General features: G+C 46.6%; 1 protein-coding gene across 4 annotated transcripts in view; it reads right to left on the bottom strand.

The window, feature by feature from the left end:
- LOC116058489 (rho guanine nucleotide exchange factor 2-like) overlaps window positions 1-22,500 on the bottom strand; it is a 49,101-nt gene that overhangs the window by 12,695 nt on the left and 13,906 nt on the right. For 3 of the 4 annotated variants that reach the window (XR_004898500.1, XM_036006086.1, XM_036006088.1), the window contains exons 6-13: window positions 19,068-19,171; window positions 18,465-18,608; window positions 17,888-18,138; window positions 17,239-17,364; window positions 16,479-16,596; window positions 15,096-15,344; window positions 14,719-14,795; window positions 2,009-2,181 (exon numbers count right to left, since the gene is read on the bottom strand). Coding sequence is in view for 3 of the 4 variants with exons in the window: in XM_036006086.1 (XP_035861979.1) it covers window positions 2,009-2,181; window positions 14,719-14,795; window positions 15,096-15,344; window positions 16,479-16,596; window positions 17,239-17,364; window positions 17,888-18,138; window positions 18,465-18,608; window positions 19,068-19,171 (1,242 nt within the window). In the remaining variant the exon portion in view is untranslated. Of the gene's footprint in view, window positions 1-2,008; window positions 2,182-14,718; window positions 14,796-14,936; window positions 14,959-15,095; window positions 15,345-16,478; window positions 16,597-17,238; window positions 17,365-17,887; window positions 18,139-18,464; window positions 18,609-19,067; window positions 19,172-22,500 lie in introns of all 4 variants that reach the window. The other variant, XM_036006087.1, reaches the window with a different exon arrangement.

Here is a 22,500-nt window from a genome sequence, read left to right as displayed (position 1 = left end):
TATTATGAAGTATAATATGCAGTATAAGTATATGATAGCAGTACCTGAGGGCAGCCTGTTGGATGATATTCAGTATGTATATTATGAAGTATAATATGCAGTATAAGTATATGATAGCAGTACCTGAGGGCAGCCTGCTGGATGATATTCAGTATGTATATTATGAAGTATAATATGCAGTATAAGTATATGATAGCAGTACCTGAGGGCAGCCTGTTGGATGATATTCAGTATGTATATTATGAAGTATAATATGCAGTATAAGTATATGATAGCAGTACCTGAGGGCAGCCTGCTGGATGATATTCAGTATATATTATGAAGTATAATATGCAGTATAAGTATATGATAGCAGTACCTGAGGGCAGCCTGTTGGATGATATTCAGTATGTATATTATGAAGTATAATATGCAGTATAAGTATATGATAGCAGTACCTGAGGGCAGCCTGCTGGATGATATTCAGTATGTATATTATGAAGTATAATATGCAGTATAAGTATATGATAGCAGTACCTGAAGGCAGCCTGTTGGATGATATTCAGTATGTATATTATGAAGTATAATATGCAGTATAAGTATATGATAGCAGTACCTGAGGGCAGCCTGCTGGATGATATTCAGTATATATATTATGAAGTATAATATGCAGTATAAGTATATGATAGCAGTACCTGAGGGCAGCCTGTTGGATGATATTCAGTATGTATATTATGAAGTATAATATGCAGTATAAGTATATGATAGCAGTACCTGAGGGCAGCCTGCTGGATGATATTCAGTATGTATATTATGAAGTATAATATGCAGTATAAGTATATGATAGCAGTACCTGAGGGCAGCCTGTTGGATGATATTCAGTATGTATATTATGAAGTATAATATGCAGTATAAGTATATGATAGCAGTACCTGAGGGCAGCCTGCTGGATGATATTCAGTATGTATATTATGAAGTATAATATGCAGTATAAGTATATGATAGCAGTACCTGAGGGCAGCCTGCTGGATGATTTCAGTATATATTATGAAGTATAATATGCAGTATAAGTATATGATAGCAGTACCTGAAGGCAGCCTGCTGGATGATATTCAGTATGTATATTATGAAGTATAATATGCAGTATAAGTATATGATAGCAGTACCTGAGGGCAGCCTGTTGGATGATATTCAGTATGTATATTATGAAGTATAATATGCAGTATAAGTATATGATAGCAGTACCTGAGGGCAGCCTGCTGGATGATATTCAGTATGTATATTATGAAGTATAATATGCAGTATAAGTATATGATAGCAGTACCTGAGGGCAGCCTGTTGGATGATATTCAGTATGTATATTATGAAGTATAATATGCAGTATAAGTATATGATAGCAGTACCTGAGGGCAGCCTGCTGGATGATATTCAGTATATATTATGAAGTATAATATGCAGTATAAGTATATGATAGCAGTACCTGAGGGCAGCCTCCTGGATGATATTCAGTATGTATATTATGAAGTATAATATGCAGTATAAGTATATGATAGCAGTACCTGAGGGCAGCCTGCTGGATGATATTCAGTATGTATATTATGAAGTATAATATGCAGTATAAGTATATGATAGCAGTACCTGAGGGCAGCCTGCTGGATGATATTCAGTATATATTATGAAGTATAATATGCAGTATAAGTATATGATAGCAGTACCTGAGGGCAGCCTGCTGGATGATATTCAGTATATATTATGAAGTATAATATGCAGTATAAGTATATGATAGCAGTACCTGAGAGCAGCCTGCTGGATGATATTCAGTATGTATATTATGAAGTATAATATGCAGTATAAGTATATGATAGCAGTACCTGAGAGCAGCCTGCTGGATGATATTCAGTATGTATATTATGAAGTATAATATGCAGTATAAGTATATGATAGCAGTACCTGAGGGCAGCCTGCTGGATGATATTCAGTATGTATATTATGAAGTATAATATGCAGTATAAGTATATGATAGCAGTACCTGAGGGCAGCCTGTTGGATGCGGCCCATCCAGGTGCGCCGGTCGTCTTTGGAGGAAACGTGGAGCTCGTACATCTCTGGCGGCGTGGAGGCGGAGATCAGGTACATCCCTCGCTCCTGATTGGCTATGTCTCTGACAATCAGGTTGTTCAGGGACACCACGGGAGACTTGTCCTGGTCAGACAGACAGGCAGAGGGAGAGACAGGTACACGGTCAGACAAACAAGCAGAGGGAGAGACAGGTACATGGTCAGACAGACAGGCAGAGGGAGAGACAGGTACACGGTCAGACAGACAGGCAGGGGGAGAGACAGGTACACGGTCAGACAGACAGGCAGGGGGAGAGACAGGTACACGGTCAGACAGACAGGCAGGGGGAGAGACAGGTACACGGTCAGACAGACAGGCAGGGGGAGAGACAGGTACACAGTCAGACAGACAGGCAGGGGGACAGACAGGTACACGGTCAGACAGACAGGCAGGGGGAGAGACAGGTACACGGTCAGACAGACAGGCAGGGGGAGAGACAGGTACACGGTCAGACAGACAGACAGGCAGGGGGAGAGACAGGTACAGGAGGAGAGAGGAGGAGAGAGGAGAGACGAGGAGGAGAGAGGAGAGGAGGAGAGAGGAGGAGGAGAGAGAGAGGAGAGGAGAGAGGAGAGGAGGAGAGAGGAGAGAGGAGAGAGGAGAGGAGGAGAGAGAGAGGAGAGGAGGAGAGAGGAGGAGGAGAGAGGAGAGGAGGAGGAGAGAGAGGAGAGGAGAGAGGAGGAGGAGAGAGGAGAGGAGGAGAGAGGAGGAGGAGAGAGGAGAGGAGGAGGAGAGAGAGGAGAGGAGAGAGGAGGAGGAGAGAGGAGAGGAGGAGAGAGGAGGAGGAGAGAGAGAGGAGAGGAGAGAGAGGAGAGGAGGAAAGGAGGAGAGAGAGAGGAGAGGAGAGAGAGGAGAGGAGGAAAGGAGGAGAGAGAGAGGAGAGGAGAGAGAGGAGGAAAGGAGGAGAGGTTTTGGTTGTCAAAGTCTCTTTATTGGACCATTTTCAGATAAGATTCACAATCACAGAAACCAACACACACAAAACAAGACAAAAGCAACAAAGACTGAACAAAAAAAATTGAAAACAAAATACTGTGAATACAAACTTTTTTAATCAAAAACTAACCACCAACTCCCCGTCCTCCCCCACAGAGCATCCCGCTCCCCGTCCTCCCCCACAGAGCATCCCGCTCCCCTCACAGCCCACAGAGCATCCCGCTCCCCGTCCTCCCCCACAGAGCATCCCGCTCCCCTCACAGCCCACAGAGCATCCCGCTCCCCTCACAGCCCACAGAGCATCCCGCTCCCCGTCCTCCCCCACAGAGCATCCCACTCCCCTCACAGCCCACAGAGCATCCCGCTCCCCTCACAGCCCACAGAGCATCCCGCTCCCCGTCCTCCCCCACAGAGCATCCCGCTCCCCTCACAGCCCACAGAGCATCCCGCTCCCCGTCCTCCCCCACAGAGCATCCCGCTCCCCGTCCTCCCCCACAGAGCATCCCACTCCCCGTCCTCCCCCACAGAGCATCCCGCTCCCCGTCCTCCCCCACAGAGCATCCCACTCCCCGTCCTCCCCCACAGAGCATCCCGCTCCCCGTCCTCCCCCACAGAGCATCCCACTCCCCGTCCTCCCCCACAGAGCATCCCGCTCCCCGTCCTCCCCCACAGAGCATCCCACTCCCCGTCCTCCCCCACAGAGCATCCCGCTCCCCGTCCTCCCCCACAGAGCATCCCACTCCCCGTCCTCCCCCACAGAGCATCCCACTCCCCTCACAGCCCACAGACGATGAAAACCAGCAGATTGTCCATCATCTGGTAGTAAGATGTTCAGTCCTCAATCGGGCCTTGACCAGTCCTTCCAGCACCAGCGCTGGCTCTACTCTACCAGCTCCCTGAGCCCGGTTCCTGCCTGTTAGCCAGATGGACAATTTTGCCGTAGCAAACAAAAAATTCAATAAAATGTGAACTGTCTTTTTGTGCTTTGTGTATTTTGGACCAAAGATGAACAATCCCAGAGAAAACACCTCTCCTAAACCCTGAACCCACCTTTTAATAATCTCCAGCAGATCTATCAGCCGAGGACATTGAGCAAATAAATGTGCTAGTGTTTCCGCCTTATGACAAAAAATACACCCCTCCCCTAGCTCGGGATCGATGGGTGCTCTGTATCTGTTCGTAGCTATAGCCCCATGCACAATCCTCCACTGAAGGTCTGCTGCCCGCTTTTCAACGGGCAGTTTGTACAGGGACCACCAACTGCCTTTCGGGGAAACGTCAGGACCAAAAAACTCAGTCCACCTCGACTCCTTCAGCTCAGCCAAAAACCGCATGTTCAGGACCTTTACGCAGGTATAATATAACTCTTTCTTCCCTGCATCTTGAAGCTTGTCCAAGTGAGGGGTTGAGAAAGACAGTAGCTGGCCTGCTTCCTCCCGCCATTCCCCCACAGATGGGGTAATGGTCAGAGAGGGGAAACTGTACTCCCGTCCCTCACTCCACTGATCACACAGAGTCTGATTCTCTACCAGAGGTCGCTGAGGTTGCTCTAGGGCAGCACCAACTTCATTCAGCACCCTGTTGATCAGCCTACTGGAGGTGATGTTGCTACTCACTCTTAGCACATCAACAGATACGGCAGTCATCTTCATCAGGTGACCCAATTTAGTACACCCAGCCTCTCTGAGACTGGCCCTCAGGCTGGCTGACTGCAATGTTCGAGTCCTTAGGAAGTTGTTGAAAAACAACGGTTCTTCAAAAAGCCACATTCCTGGAGTTTCTTTTACATCCCGAGAAAATGTTAGTACCTGCCACGCCTGCAGCACAGAATCGTAGAACGATGTCAACCCAGTAAGGTCCATATCCTCAGTTCTTAAGAGGAAAAGCTGCTTGTCATATACCAAACGCCCAGCTCTCCTCAGCAGCAGTCTGGCTGTATCTAGCCAACTGGGGCCAACCTTGTACAATAGTTTTTGAGCAGTCTGGATTCTGAAGGAGGCAATTTTTGATTGAATATCCACCAGCCCCTGGCCTCCTTCAGCTACAGGCAGATAGAGAACTGCTGCTCGAACCCAGCGCCGCCCCGACCAGAAGAAATCTACGATGGCCCTCTGAATGTCCTCCATCAGGCCTCTTGGTGGTACAATAGCTATGAGCTTATGCCAAAGGGTCGAGGCAACCAAATTATTGGCAACCAAAACTCTTCCCCTATACGACAGCTAGGGTAGCAACCACTGCCATCTAGATAACCGAGCACACACCTTCTCCTTCACTCCCTTCCAGTTCTTCATTACAAACCCCTCAGAACCCAAAAAAACTCCCAAAACTTTTAACCCTTCCTTCCCCCACTCAAGTCCCCCTGGCAAACTGGGCACCGCTTTATCTCTCCACTGACCTACTAACAAGGCCTCACTTTTAGCCCAGTTCACCCGTGAGGATGTGGCCCTCTCATACAGGGACAGAGCATCCTGCAAACACTGAACATCCTCCTGACTGCGGACAAAAATATTTACATCATCTGCATATGCTAACACAGTAAGAGGACGCACAATACTTGGTAGGAGGACCCCGGCAGGAAAAAACCACTGAGTCGAGCCCTCATCCTGCACGGTAAAGGCTCAATTGCCAAATTATATAGCTGTCCCGATATAGGGCAACCCTGTCTTATCCCCCTCTGCACAAGAATGGGCCGACTCAGCCCTGCCCCCGTCTTCAACAAGCACTGTGCACCATTACACAACAAACCAACCCAAGACAAAAACCCATCATCAAAACCAAAAGCTTTAAGTGCAGAAAACAAATAAGAGTGATCCACCTTATCAAAAGCTTTTTCCTGGTCCAAAGAGACGATACCAACATCAAACTCATACATTTTACACACATCAAGAATGTCCCGAACACAGAAAATATTGTCCATGATCGATCTATCTGGAACACAATAGGTTTGGTCCGAGTGTATAATTAGTTCAAGGACATCCTTCAATCTGTTTGATAATGCTCTGGAAAGTACCTTATAAACCGTGCAGAGGAGGGAAACTGGGCGCCAGTTCTTAAGTAACGCCAGATCACCTTTTTTGGGCAGCAATGACAACACTGCTCGCTGACTAGAAACAGGAAGAAAACCTGTTCTAATCCCCTCCATAAAAACCTCATGAAGGTCTGGTCCAATTGTATTCCAGAACTGTTTATAAAAATCTGTGGAGAGACCATCTATCCCCGGTGCCTTTCCTGTAGCCATCTGGTTGACTGCAGCTGTCAGCTCCTCCAGAGTTAGCTCACAGTCCAAAGCAGCTTTCTCGTCCGGACTGAGCTGAGGAAGACCCTCCAGGAGCTCCTCACGACACTGCATGCTGCACTGTTGGGCCCCAAAGAGGTCGGCATAGAAATCCATCGCTTGGCTCCTCATCTCACCCGGGCTGGTGGTTACTCTACCTCCTGGAAGCTGCAGGCAGGTCATTTGCTTCCTCTGTGCCACAGATCTCTCCAGATTAAAAAAGAAGGAGCTTGGAGCATCCATGTCCTTTAACTGGAGGACACCACTCCTAACAAGGGCTCCCTTCACTCTCTCATTCAGGAAAGAGCTCAACTCCATTTTTCTCTTTTGCAACACCTGCCCTAAAGAAGGGTCAGAGTCTCTATTTAAAACCTCCTCAATACTTCTGATGTTGGCTTCAAGTTTCATGACCTCTGCATTGATCTTTGCAGTGGAATGGGAGGTGTACTGTTGACAAAAAACCCAAACTTGTGCTTTGCCAATGTCCCACCACTGCTTCAAAGACTTAAAAAATGCTTTTTTATTCTTCCAGCACTTCCAAAAGTGCTCAAAAGTTTCACAGAACTTGCTGTCTTGTAAAAGTTTGTTATTAAAATGCCAGTAGGACTTAATCCTCTTACCTGGCGAGATGATCAGATCTATAAAAACAAAGTGATGATCCGTGAAGCCAACAGGGGTTATTCTACTGTGGACCAGTCTAGAGCTAAGATTTAGTGAAATATACATCCTGGCTGCACTCACCCTATTATTAATGACCCTCACCCAAGTGTACTGTCGGGATTGTGGATGTTTCGCCCTCCATGTATCTACCAGATCCAGCTGTTTGATGGTGCTATTCAGACTCTGAGCTGAATGTGGGTACGGTTCCTCGCCTATCCTGTCCACAGTGAAATCAGGAGTACAGTTACAATCACCACCAACAATCAGCTGATCCTGATGGTACTTATTTAATTCATTTTTTAATTGAGTGAAAAAAATCACTCTTTCTGCTCCCTGATTAGGGGCATATACATTAACAAACCAAATCACAGAACTCTCTATCTCTGCCCTGACAACCAGCAGGCGTCCCTTTACCACTTCGGTGGAAGATATAATGTTTACATTCACTGCTGCCTTAAACAGAACAGCAACCCCTGCACTAACATTAGTACCAGGGCTAAGAACATGGGGACCCTCCCACCATATTCCCCATTCTGTCTCCACTGCTGGGTCACAATGGGTTTCCTGCAAAAACAGCACATCAATCCTTTTCTGACTAAAAACCTCAGAAGTTAAAGCCCTCTTGTGCCTGTCTCTCCCACCATTGATATTAAGAGATCCTATTTTAAGGCTCCTCATAGAAACGTCAGATAGAAGAAACAGACAAGTTGAAACAAAGTTTAAGTGTCATGATCACTGGAAGGTCTTAGTCTTTTTGAAGTTCTACATCCTTTCTCCTTTCTTAAAGTTGTAATGTGCTTTTTGAGGCGATAACGTTTCTTTTTATCCAACAGGTCTAAACCAACTAGTCTTTTCAGTACAGCAACAGACTTGATGAATTTTTCTGTCTTGGAAGTAGTCCGTCACTTTCACAGATCTTTTAAATGTTTCATTCAGAAAACGATCTATTTCCTCTAATGAATACAGATCTGTGCTCAGATTACTTTCTCCAGTAGATACAGAATCAGACTCTGAATCATACTCCATTTCTTCACTAGCACATGATGCCTGACTGCTGAATAAGCCTACACCCTGTTCAACAGTGGTGGTCACGGTGGGACCTCTTGGGGTACTTGTGGAGGCTACCTCCACAGTACTTCCTGACTGTGACTGCGCTTCAGCACCTACACACTCCGAATTACTCTCTACTGGCGCCGAAACCTGCTGCTGCTCAGACTGGCTCTGCTTTTCCACATTACCTTTCTTACATTTCTCAACCGCTTCACCGACGGCTGCATCTGCAACGCCGCGATGGTCCGCCACACCCCCAGCATCAGCTGCTCCAGCTACATTGGACCCGTCACTGGGCGCGACATCATGCGGCCCCGGGCCGCCAGCCCCATCCGCGGCATTATCCGCGGCTGGGGTTTCAGGCGCCGCAGCCTCGCCATCGGTCGGCGCCTGCTGTCTGTGGGGACATGCAAAACGCTTGTGTCCCACATCTCCACACTCAAAACATTTAAACTGTCCAGAGCTTGCATACACCACATAAGACCCGTGACCAAGCTTCACTCTGAATGACCCTCCAGCGTCTGTGTGGGCGCGTCCAGGAACATGAACACCTGCCGCCTCAGAGACTGCACATGTCCCAGTTTGGGATCTTTACATCCTAAAGTCACAGTTTTAAATCCACTGGCAAACTTTCCAAACCTCCGAAGCTCATTCTCCAACAACTCGTTGGATATGAACGGCGGAACACCTGATACGGTGATTCGCGTGGAGGGAACTGATGAGGGGGGGAACCTGCACAAAGCTCTCTCTGACAAACACACCGCTCTCAATCAGCTGATGAACACGCTGCTCGTCCTTCATAAACAACAACCACTGCTTTGTTCATTCTGGATGCAAAAGACAGTTTGTCATAGCCTACCTGTTCACCAACCGCCAACAGAACCTCCTCCACGGTAACATTACTCTCCGGGGGCACTATCCTCACGCCCCGCCGAAGAGTCGGAGCTGGCGTCTCAAAGGACGCCATGCCTCCCGAGAAAAAAAAAACAAAAAAAAACACTCGACCGAAAAACCGATTCCTCAGCAGACACTCCACAAAAAAAGTTTAAAAGCTTCCTGATCACCAAGGCCAAGGTCCGTGACATCCAGCACAAACTTCCCAGCATCCTCTCCTGCCACGCTAAGGTCGACAACATCATCGTGCATGTGGGCACAAACGACATCAGAGAGAGACGGTCGACAGCACTTCGAAAAGACTTCACCACTCTCATCACCACACTGATGGGCACAGGAAAACGGATCGTCATTTCTGGGCCTCTACCTACCTACAGAAAGGGTGCTGAAAGATGGTCCAGACTGTTCGGGCTCCACACCTGGCTGAAACCCCACTGCGCTTCCCTGGGCATTCCCTATGTCGACAACTTCAACTTGTTCTGGGAGAGGCCCAGCCTGCTGAAACATGATGGTCTCCACCCAAACCGACATGGAGCCAGGCTGCTATCTGACAACATAACGACCACACTGAAAGTTAAGTATTGACATTCTGTTGAAAATATCACAGATTCATGCCCCCCAGGTATTGATCCTAATGGCACTTTACAAGTGAATGAATCTGAAAATGTTTTCTGCAGGGTAACATGTAGTACTAGTACTATTCCAGTTATAATCAACAATAGACCATACAAAGTGTTGAATCCCCTAAGTAATAAGAAGTTGACTGCAAACAGTCAATTTAGCATCCAGTTCACGTCAGCCACAACCTGCCCCAAAAAACGAGACAGTGTCTGTAACTCGACTCAGATCAGTTAAATCACAGGTAACCAAAAGAGGGGCAATACTTAACAACCTAATTGGAATTACAACTACCACTGCAATGATAGAACAGGATAGGAAAATTAGATGCGGACTACTAAATATCAGATCTCTGTCTTCTAAAGCAATACTAGTAAACGAATTGATATCCGATAATCAAATTGATCTATTCTGTCTAACTGAAACATGGCTGGGCCATGAAGATTATGTCAGTCTAAATGAAGCCACTCCTCCCACTCATATTAATACTCAAATTCCTAGAGGCTCAGGCCGAGGAGGGGGAGTTGCAGCCATATTTGACTCAAACCTGTTAATTAATCCTAAACCTAAACTAAATTATAACTCTTTTGAAAATCTCGTTCTTAATCTTCAGCATCCAACACGGAAAACAGTACAGCCAATTATATTTGTTGTTGTCTACCGAGCACCAGGTCCATATTCTGAGTTTCTATCTGAATTCTCAGAGTTTTTATCATGTGTAGTCCTAAAATCAGACAAAGTACTTATTGTAGGTGATTTTAATATCCATGTGGACGTTGACAGCAATAGCCTTAGTACTGCTTTCAACTCACTACTAGATTCAATTGGTTTCAGTCAGAGTGTGCACGAGGCCACGCACTGTTTTAACCACACCCTCGACCTTGTGCTGGCATATGGCATCAAAATTGAAGACGTAATAGTATTCCCGCAAAATCCCTTATTATCAGACCACTTCTTAATAACTTTCGAATTCTTACTACCCGATTATACGAAATTAGATAAAAGCTTCTACGCTAGAAGCCTATCTGACAGTGCTATAGCTAAATTTAAGGAAGATATTCCAACAGCACTAAACTCATTAACGTGCCATAATATAACAGAGGATCTTTATGTAAACTTTAGTCCCTCTCAAATTGATCATTTCGTAGACGATGCTACGGCCTGCCTACGGACGACTTTAGACTCTGTTGCTCCCCTTAAAAAGAAGACGATGAAGCAAAGGAAACTAGCACCTTGGTATAACTCCCAAACTCGTAAATTAAAGCAAATCTTGCGCAAACTTGAAAGTAAATGGCGTTCCACCAAACTGGAAGAATCTCGTTTAGACTGGCAAGACAGTCTGAAAACCTATAGGAAGACCCTAAGAAAGGCCAGATCAGACTACTATTCATCACTAATAGAAGAAAATAAGAACAACCCAAGGTTTCTTTTCAGCACTGTAGCCAGGCTGACAGATAGCCACAGCTCTACTGAGCCATCTATTCCTATAGCTCTGAGTAGTGATGACTTCATGAGTTTCTTTAACGATAAAATTATAACAATTAGAGATACTATTCATCACCTCTTGCCCCCAACCTCTAATGGGTCACCTTTAACTGACAGACTGCTAGAAAGAACGACTAGACCTGACATATACTTAGATTGCTTTTATCCTATAAACCCTCAACAATTAATGCTAAAGGTCTCTTCAGCTAAGCCATCTACCTGTCTCTTGGACCCCATCCCAACGAAGCTACTTAAAGAAGCGTTACCCGTGGTTAACACTTCATTGCTAGATATGATAAATATGTCTTTATTGACAGGTTATGTACCGCAGTCATTTAAAGTAGCTGTGATAAAACCTCTACTGAAAAAACCCACCCTCGATCCTGAGGTCTTAGCCAACTATAGACCTATATCTAACCTTCCCTTTCTCTCCAAGATCCTTGAGAAAGTAGTCGCTAATCAGTTATGTGATTTTCTACATAGCAATAGCTTATTTGAGGACTTTCAGTCAGGATTTAGAAAGCATCATAGCACAGAGACGGCACTGGTGAAAATCACTAACGACCTTCTAACTGCATCAGACAAAGGACTTGTCTCCGTACTTGTCTTATTAGATCTTAGTGCTGCATTCGATACTATTGACCATACCATCCTCTTACAGAGACTGGAACATTTAGTTGGCATTAAAGGAATCGCACTAAGCTGGTTTAAGTCCTACTTCTCTGATCGATCGCAATTTGTTAATGTTAACAATAAACTCTCCAATTACGCTAAAGTTAACCATGGCGTTCCTCAAGGCTCAGTGCTTGGACCAATTCTATTCTCCTTATATATGCTTCCTCTAGGCAATATTATTAGGAAACACTCAATTAACTTTCACTGTTATGTGGATGACACCCAATTATATCTGTCAATCAAGCCAGACGAAACCAGTCAGTTAGCTAAACTTCAAGCTTGCATTAAAGATATAAAATCATGGATGGCCTACAATTTCCTGATGTTAAACTCAAACAAAACCAAAGTTATTGTCCTGGGCTCCAAACCCCTACGAACCTCATTAGCCGAAGATATAATTACTCTGGATGGCATTGCCCTGGCCTCCAGTACTACTGTCAGAAATCTAGGAGTTATTTTTGATCAGGATCTATCCTTTAACGCCCATCTAAAACACACCTCTAGAACAGCCTTTTTTCACCTTCGTAACATTGCTAAAATTAGGAACATCCTGTCTCAAAACGATGCAGAAAAACTAGTCCATGCATTCGTTACTTCCAGGCTGGACTACTGTAATTCCTTATCATCAGGATGCTCAAATAAGTCCCTTAGGACTCTCCAGCTGATCCAGAATGCTGCAGCGCGTGTTCTGACAAGAACTAAGAAAAGAGATCATATTTCTCCTGTATTAGCTTCTCTCCATTGGCTTCCTGTAAAATCCAGGATTGAATTTAAAATCCTTCTTCTGACCTATAAAGCTCTAAATGGTCAAGCTCCTTCATATCTTGAGGACCTCTTAGTACCTTATTGTCCCACTAGAGCACTGCGCTCCCAGAATGCAGAGTTACTTGTGGTTCCTAGAGTCTCTAAAAGTAGAATGGGAGGCAGAGCCTTCAGCTATCAGGCTCCTCTCCTGTGGAACCAGCTCCCAATCTGGGTTCGGGGGGCAGACACCGTCGCTACATTTAAGACTAAACTGAAAACTCTCCTCTTTGATAAAGCTTATAGTTAGGGAGTGAGGAGTTGCAGTGAACGCCTAGACCGGCGGGGCAGGGTGTATAGCTGCAGACACAGCACCCCTGCTTTTCTCTGTTTCTCTTTACAGTCATCAGATTTACCTATCGTATCATCAATAATATAGTGCCTCTCCTAGTTATGCTGTTATGATTCTAGACTGCCGAGGAAGTTCCTTCTTCTTTCTTTTGTTTCCTTTTATGCACATCCTGTCTCAGAAGTGCTTGTTACTCACCTAGCTAGAGTCCTTATGTTTCTTCTTCGCCCAGAACATCGCCTCGGATTAGGGCGACACCAAGACCTGGGTCTTGGGTGCAGCTGTGGCTATGGACCTGCTACACCCTGCTACGCTCTGCGATTCCCTGCAATGCCCGGCTACGTCCTGCTGCGTCCACCGCGTCCACCCATGCTCTGCTGTGCCACGCTACATCCTGTACCGTCATAACCCCAACCGTCAGACACCGCCCACCAAGAGTCTGGGTCTCCCGAGGTTTCTTCCTAAAAGGGAGTTTTTCCTCGCCACTGTCGCAATAGCCACTGCTAATGCTTGCTCTTGGGGGAACTATTGGAATTGTTGGGGCTTTATAGAGTGTGGTCTAGACCTACTCTATCTGTAAAGTGTCTCGAGATAACTCTTGTTATGATTTGATACAATAAATAAAATTGAATTGAAAAATTGAATTGAATCACGCAACTCCGCGCCACTCGCACCTCCGCCACCACCACTCACGCTCACCGGAAATGGAAAGGAGAGGAGAGGAGGAGAGAGGAGGAGAGAGGAGGAGAGGAGGAGAGGAGGAGAAAGGAGAGGAGGAGAGAGGAGGAGAAAGGAGAGGAGGAGAAAGGAGGAGAGAGGAGGAGAGAGGAGGAGAGGAGGAGAAAGGAGGAGAGAGGAGGAGAGGAGGAGAAAGGAGGAGAGAGAGGAGAGGAGGAGAGAGGAGGAGAGGAGGAGAAGAGAGGAGAGAGGAGGAGAGGAGGAGAGAGGAGGAGAGAGGAGGAGAGGAGGAGAGGAGGAGAGGGGGGGAGAAGAGAGGAGGGGGGAGGAGGGGAGAGGAGGAGGAGGAGGGGAGGAGAGAGAGAGAGGGAGGAGGAGGAGGAGGAGGAGGAGGAGGAGGAGGAGGAGGAGGAGGAGGAGGAGGAGGAGAGAGGAGAGGAGGAGAGGAGGAGAGAGGAGGAGGAGGAGAGAAGAGGAGAGAGGAGGAGAGGAGGAGAAAGGAGGAGAGAGAGGAGAGGAGGAGAGAGGAGGAGAGGAGGAGAGGAGGAGAGGAGGAGAAAGGAGAGGAGGAGAGAGGAGGAGAAAGGAGGAGGAGAGGAGGAGAAAGGAGGAGAGAGAGGAGAGGAGGAGAGAGGAGGAGAGGAGGAGAAAGGAGGAGAGAGAGGAGGAGAGAGGAGGAGAGAGGAGGAGAAGAGAGGAGAGAGGAGGAGAGGAGGAGAGAGGAGGAGAGAGGAGGAGAGGAGGAGAGGAGGAGAGAGGAGGAGAGAGGAGGAGAAAGGAGGAGAAAGGAGGAGAGAGGAGAGGAGGAGAAAGGAGGAGAGAGAGGAGAGGAGGAGAGAGGAGGAGAGAGGAGGAGAAAGGAGGAGAGGAGGAGAAAGGAGGAGAGAGGAGGAGAGGAGGAGAAAGGAGGAGAGAGAGGAGAGGAGGAGAGAGGAGGAGAGGAGGAGAAAGGAGGAGAGAGAGGAGGAGAAGAGAGGAGAGAGGAGGAGAGGAGGAGAGGAGGAGAGGAGGAGAGAGGAGGAGAAGAGAGGAGAGAGGAGGAGAGGAGAGGAGGAGGAGGAGGAGAGGAGAGAGAGAGAGAGGAGGAGGAGGAAGAGGAGGAGGAGGAGAGAGGAGGAGGAGGAGAGAAGAGGAGGAGAGAGAGAGGAGGAGGAGGAGGAGAGGAGGAGGAGAGAGGAGAGGAGGAGAGGAGAGGAGGAGAGGAGGAGAGGAGGAGAGAGGAGGAGGAGGAGAGAAGAGGAGGAGGAGAGATGTGACTCACCAGTGAAGGGAACATGAACTTCTGATCTTTCTCCTGAAGGAAAACCAAGATGTCTGACATCAGCAGGACCTGCACATCTGGAGACAACAGAGAGACAGACAGGTCAGAGAGAGAGACAGGTCAGAGAGACAGGTCAGAGAGAGAAAGAGAGACAGAGAGACAGGTCAGAGAGAAAGACAGACAGGTCAGAGAGGGAGACAGAGAACAGGTCCTGGTACCTTTCATCCTGGACCCCTGCAGCTTGAGCAGCAGGGATCCAGGATGAGAGGACAGAGAGAGAGAGAGAGACAGGTCAGAGAGAGAGACAGGTCAGAGAGAGAGAGACAGGTCAGAGAGAGACAGAGACAGGTCAGAGAGAGACAGACAGGTCCTGGTACCTTTCATCCTGGAGCCCTGCAGTTTGAGCAGCAGGGTCCCCTCGTGTAGGAGCCTCCTCCTGAGCAGCTCCCCCCCCCTGAAGACCCCCCCACCCTGGACTTGGGCCAGGACCCTCGGGTCCAGCCGGGCCTGGATCTCCTGCAGCCTCCTGGTCCGGTCCAGCTCCAGAACCTCCTGGTCCACAGCGCTGATCAGCTCCTTCAGGAGGACCAGTGCCCGGCTCAACGCCTGGGCCTCCTCCTCGCTGCCTGGGGGAGGTAACCATGGAGACAGCAGGGGGTTAGACGAGGTAACCATGGAGACAGCAGGGGGTTAGACAAGGTAACCATGGTGACATCACAGGACAGGGGTCAGGGGTTATTACAGGGTAGTTTCAAAGTAAGATCTTTTTAGTTTAACATGAAACAGCCCCGAAATCCCCATCACCAAACCCACCAGACTCCATGTAAATAATCAGGACTTTTAGCGTGTATTAAGGCATGGATACCTGACCCGACAGGCCGGGCCGGGTTCGGACAGATATTTAGAAATGATGGTCGGGTTCGGGCCGGGCTCGGTCACATCAGCGTGATAAGGCATTTGTTGTAAAATGGTGCTGTGGCTCCTTTAAGAGAGCTCAGTGTGTGTGTGTGTGTGTGTGTGTGTGTGTGTGTAAAGTGGGCAGAAGAGAGATAGAGAAAGAGGAAGCAGACGTGTAGATGTGACCGGAGCAGAGTTGGTGAATAAGTTTAAGTTTTGTACACAGTGTGTGAGGTGTCTGAGATAAACTCCAGACTGAAAACCAAATTCATTCATCGTCTCACCAGAAACAGGATTTTAACCCCAACGTTATATAACATCCGCCCTGGAGGTAACGAGTCTCCCTGGTGTTCTGATCACGGTCGGAATCGAAGCGATCAGGAAAGGTTAACACATTGAACATTTTAAATTAAACAGCTGATTAACGTGAGCTTGTTCCCCCGTGTGAGCTGATGACCTCATCTGTTGACATTTCCGAATGTCTTCCAGCTGCTTAATAAAAGCTTTCACACAAACAAACGTACATGTGTCATTAGTATGAGAAAAAAAAAAGAGATTCGTGTCGGGCTCGGACATAAATATCATAATGCCTGACGGGCTCGGGCCAGGTTCGGACGGAAAAATTTGGCCCGATCCAGGCTCTAGCGTGTATAGAGCCAGCATATTTCCACCAGACTCCATGTAAATAATCAGGACTTTTATCTGACATCATGATGGAGAGCCCCCATCGTGATGCCACGCCCCCCCACCCTGTCAGACACACGCTCATCCGGGTCACGGGCAAAAAAAAAGGATCTTCCTCTTTAACTAAAAGGTCTATCTCTGTAGGGATCCATCCCATAATGTTGTCAGAAACAGGTTACCTTTGGTGTTGTCGAGGATTCGTTGGATGAGGACGGGGTACTTTGTGAGTCGCTGTGTCACCAGCAGGATGCACTCCTGGACGCCATGACGACGCAGCAGAGGACCCCGACAGGCACGCTGAGCATTATGGGATGGAGAGACACAGAGAGAGTCAACACCAGTTTAAATATTGTAAGCAGAGCAGGGGGAATGAGAGGAGGAAACACCAGAGCAGGGGGAATGAGAGGGGGGACACCAGAGCAGGGGGAATGAGAGGGGGAACACCAGAGCAGGGGGAATGAGAGGGGGAACACCAGAGCAGGGGGAATGAGAGGAGGAAACACCAGAGCAGGGGGAATGAGAGGGGGAAACACCAGAGCAGGGGGAATGAGAGGGGGAACACCAGAGCAGGGGGAATGAGAGGGGGAACACCAGAGCAGGGGGAATGAGAGGGGGAACACCAGAGCAGGGGGAATGAGAGGGGAAACGCCAGAGCAGGGGGAATGAGAGGGGGAACACCAGAGCAGGGGGAATGAGAGGGGAAACGCCAGAGCAGGGGGAATGAGAGGAGGAACACCAGAGCAGGGGGAATGAGAGGGGGAACACCAGAGCAGGGGGAATGAGAGGAGGAAACACCAGAGCAGGGGGAATGAGAGGGGGAAACACCAGAGCAGGGGGAATGAGAGGGGGAACACCAGAGCAGGGGGAATGAGAGGGGGAAACACCAGAGCAGGGGGAATGAGAGGGGAAACGCCAGAGCAGGGGGAATGAGAGTCTCACTCTAACAAACTGCTGCAGTCGTCGGTCTCGAGCTAAAACTTCTTTATAGAGTTTCACAGCTTTCGGGTGTCGACTGCAGAACTCAGAGTAAAGTTTCTTCATGTCGTCTGCACACTGCCCTGAAAACTACACACACACACACACACACACACACACACAGAGACACACACACACACACACACACACACAGAGACACACACACACACACACACAGACACAGAGACACACACACACACAGAGACACACACACACACACACACACACACAGAGACACACACACACACACACACACACACACACACAGACACACACACACACACACACACACACACACACACACAGAGACACACACACACACACACACACACACACACACACAGAGACAGTAGTTAGTGGGTTAGAGGCTGTAATGACTCCAGCTGTCCAGCAGGTGGAGATGTTTCCCACATTTAAAGCTTTACCTGTGTATCACCTGTGTATACCTGTGTATCACCTGTGTATACCTGTGTATCACCTGTGTTTCACCTGTGTATCACCTGTGTATACCTGTGTATACCTGTGTATACCTGTGTATACCTGTGTATCACCTGTGTATACCTGTGTATCACCTGTGTATAACTGTGTATACCTGTGTATCACCTGTGTATACCTGTGTGAGCAGCAGGTCTCCGATGCTGCGGATGGTGAAGTTGTTGGCGCTGCCCTCCATTAGCCCCTCCCTCCGGCGGTTGAGCAGGTGCGACAGGAAGTTGGCGTGCCACTCCAGCAGCTGGTCCAGACACGGGAAGATGGTGTGGACCACGGCGGCCTCCAGCATCACCTCCTCCAGCATCCCTCGCCGGTACACGCCCTCCATGATACGCAGCGTACGCACGTGGTGGAACTCCGTCTGGATCAACTCTACACACACAGACACACACACACACATATATACATATATACATATATATATATATATATATATATATATACATATATATATATATATATATATATATATATATATATATATATATGTGTATGTGTGTGTGTGTGTGTAAAGTAGATGAAGTATATATATATATATATATATATATATATATATATATATGTGTGTGTGTGTGTGTGTGTGTGTGTGTGTGTGTGTGTGTGTGTGTGTGTAAAGTAGATGAAGTATATATATATATATATATATATATATATATATATATATATGTATGTGTGTGTGTGTGTGTGTGTGTGTGTACCGTAGATGACGTCCTGTTTCTTGATGAGGTCTCTGTGAAGCGTCTGCAGGAAGCTGGGCTCCACCACCAGACTCCAGCTGTCAGCCTGGACACAGCTCCCCTCCACCTGCAGGTCCTCCAGCAGGGGGGTCCACCACCACTCACCTGAGATACACAGGTACACACACACAGGTACACACAGGTACACACACAGTTATACACAGGTACACACACACAGTTATACACAGGTACACACAGGTACACACACACACACACACACACAGTTATACACAGGTACACACACACACACACACACACAGTTACACACAGGTACACACACACACACACACACACACACACACACACAGTTATACACAGGTACACACACACACACACACACACACACACAGTTACACACAGATACACACACACACCCAAGGTACACACACACACAGGTACACACAGGTAAACATACACATTGACTGACTGATTGACTGATTGATTGATTGATTGATTGATTAATTGATTTATTAATTGATGGATTGATAATTGTTTGATTGATTGATTGACTGACTGACTGATTGATTGATTAATTGATTGATTAATTGATTGATAGATACTGACCGTCGTCCGTCAGAGACTCCATGGACAAGGTTCTGCTCCTGAAGTTCAGAGACTCGGTGGACTGAGACAGAATCCTCCTCAGACCCACAGAGTCCTCGCTCATCCTGAGAGACAGACAGGTAGAGACAGACAGGTTAGAGACAGACAGGTAGAGAGAGAGACAAGACAGGTAGAAACAAACAGGTAGTGAGAGAGACAAGACAGGTAGAGACAGACAGGTTAGAGACAGACAGGTAGAGAGAGAGACAAGACAGGTAGAAACAAACAGGTAGTGAGAGAAACAAGACAGGTAGAGACAGACAGGTTAGAGACAGACAGGTAGAGAGAGAGACAAGACAGGTAGAGACAGACAGGTAGAGACAGACAGGTTAGAGACAGACAGGTAGAGAGAGAGACAAGACAGGTAGAGACAGACAGGTTAGAGACAGACAGGTAGAGAGAGAGACAAGTAGAGAGAGAGAGACAGACAGGTAGAGAGACAGACAGGTTACAGACAGACAGGTTAGAGATAGACAGGTTACAGACAGGTTAGAGATAGACAGGCAGAGAGACAGACAGGTTAGAGACAGACATGCAGAGAGACAGACAGGTTAGAGACCGACAGGCAGAGAGAGAGACAGACAGGCAGAGAGATACAAGAGAGACAGGCAGAGAGACAGACAGACCAGACAGGTAGAGAGACAGACAGGTAGAGAGAGACGGAGAGACAGACAGGTAGAGAGAGACAGACAGGTGGACAGTTTAAGGCGAGACACTACAGGTGAATAGGCTAAAATCTTTAAATAATAGATATCTCCATGAAACTTCCTCAGTTGATTACTTACACAAGTATATAAAAAAATATATTACAAGTTTTTGAAATGTTTATGTTTAATTATGCAAATTAGGCATTTTCTCATTAAATATGCATGATTTTGCATATATTTTCGGTAGATAGATCTGAACATATGATAAAGCCAGGTGCAAAATTCTTTTTTCATTTTGTTTACACACAAGATGAAAACAACATTACAGAGGGATTTCAGGATATCTGCTTTCATTACCTAGGAAATCAAAATTTACTGTCCATAGCCCTAAAAAATCGATTTTCGCCATGTTTTTTAGCTTAAAATGTCACATAAATCAGGCCAGGAATGATTTATTAACAAATCCCTCTGTAAATATCTTCAGAATACTACTAAGTGTATAACTGGAAAGTTTGGTGTACGTAGGTGCTACATAGGCTGAGATGTTTATACTGGAGAATGATAAAAAACTCATTTTGAGAAAACGGCATTTAAAGATTTAAATAGTGGAATTTAATACATTTCTATTGGAAAAATTGCTCAAAAACAGAATAAATGCTCAGGCCCTTAGTGATAATAATATAGAATATTTCAAGCTCATGAAAATTGATTATTTAATAAAATGGCAGGCATATAAGGCCTACAACTGCAGTAACTCAATGAATTAACATTGGCGTATCATGCACAAAGTTGCAGACAAAACCCACGCTGGACAGTTGTATGGACACAGAACAAGACCAACAGTAGATGTCACAGCTTTTTAAAGTCTAACTGTCCATTCCAGCACCATATGTATTTTAGCTGTGCTTAGACTCTAGACTATGTTTTACACTGGCAGCTGTGACGGCCTCAGCTTTTGAGGTCCTGAGATTATCAGTTTCTCTCATTGAATTGACCGTCACAACTGAGCTCTGAAGCCACAACTTCTCCATAACAGAAAGCATCAGAGGCTCCTTCATCAAGGTGGAGATGGCCATACTGCTGCTGCTCCAGCTTACTTTTCCCCACAAAACAGTCCCCTCAGTCAGCTGATGGTGAAGATAACTAACCAGAACCAGTCCTCTCAGTCAGCTGATGGTGAAGATAACTAACCAGAACCAGTCCTCTCAGTCAGCTGATGGTGAAGATAACTAACCAGAACCAGTCCTCTCAGTCAGCTGATGGTGAAGATAACTAACCAGAACCAGTCCCCTCAGTCAGCTGATGGTGAAGATAACTAACCAGAACCAGTCCTCTCAGTCAGCTGATGGTGAAGATAACTAACCAGGCTCCCATCAGCACTGGTTCATAACACAACAGAACAAAACTAATTATGACTCATTCAAAAGACCAATATTTAGAACATTGGAGAAAGCAAACAAAGTAGACTAAATTATTATTTGACAGATTATCTTCACACTGTCAGAGATACAAAGAAGAGACGGATCCTGACTAAATACAGGCTCAGTGACCACCAGCTGGGTCAGACAGACAGGTCAGAGAGAGAGAGACAGGCTCAGTGACCACCAGCTGGGTCAGACAGACAGGTCAGAGAGAGAGAGACAGGCTCAGTGACCACCAGCTGGGTCAGACAGAGATACACTTCCTCCTCCACTGGGAAAAACTATCTTCACTAAGAGAATTACACCTTGGAAAAATAGCCAAAAAAAGTTAAGACCAGAAGAGAAGCTGGTAGTTCTCCTAGGAGAGGTGACAGCAGCTCCACTGACAGCTACATATGGATCTGCCTGCTACAGCCTGAGGGACTCACACCACTTAGGATCCCAACATTACAGATCTGTTTAGTAGCCTATTATATAGTAATTATATTATACAAAACTGTAACTGTTGTGTAATGTAATTGTTTTGTAATATAGTGTGTTGTATCGCAATCAGTACAGTGTGGTACATATGTGACAAATATTTAATATATGACATGTAGGCTATGACTTTCTGTAAACTGCTGAGAGAGAGAGAGAGAGAGAGAGAGAGAGAGAGAGGGAGAGAGAGAGAGAGAGAGAGAGGGAGAGAGAGAGAGAGAGAGAGAGGGAGAGAGAGGGAGAGANGAGAGAGAGAGAGAGAGAGAGAGAGAGAGAGAGAGAGAGAGAGAGAGAGAGAGAGAGAGAGAGAGAGAGAGAGAGAGAGAGAGAGAGAGAGAGTCTGTCTGAACACTCCTGTTTTCTGAACGATAGTTTAAACATCGACGTACTATGTGAAGTCATTTCATCATCTGCTGTCTTAGTTTGTGATCCTCTGTGTCTTGTTGCTAATAACAACTGTTTTCTTCTTCTCTGAGGTGATTTTCGGCCGTTTTCGACGCACTTCTTTCAACATTTTGAGCTACCGCGGAAATGTCAGAGCACGTCACGTGACGATTCTGAACGAATCACGTTGTCAGAAATTGGCATCAGCCAATGAGATTGCGCATTTTCAGTTAAATCCCCCCTTTTACTTTCACGATTGGTTGCTGATAAAAAGGAAATGACCATATTTGGATCCGACAGCATTGTAGAGGAGAAAGAGAGCTTTCCAACGGTGTATGTGATGACAGGGTGCAGACAGCGATCGCGGAGCAGCGCGATGATTTAGAACGCCAACTTTTGTTGAATTTAGGTGAAATCTACCGACGCAAACAGACAAAGTGGAGTAAAATAAAGACCTAAATGTGT

The sequence above is a fragment of the Sander lucioperca genome, chromosome 10, assembly GCF_008315115.2.
Source record: "Sander lucioperca isolate FBNREF2018 chromosome 10, SLUC_FBN_1.2, whole genome shotgun sequence".
NCBI classification, from domain to species: Eukaryota; Metazoa; Chordata; class Actinopteri; order Perciformes; family Percidae; genus Sander; species Sander lucioperca.
The sequence above is the reverse complement of the archived record's forward strand: the minus strand, read 5'-3'. Positions and strand labels throughout refer to the sequence as shown.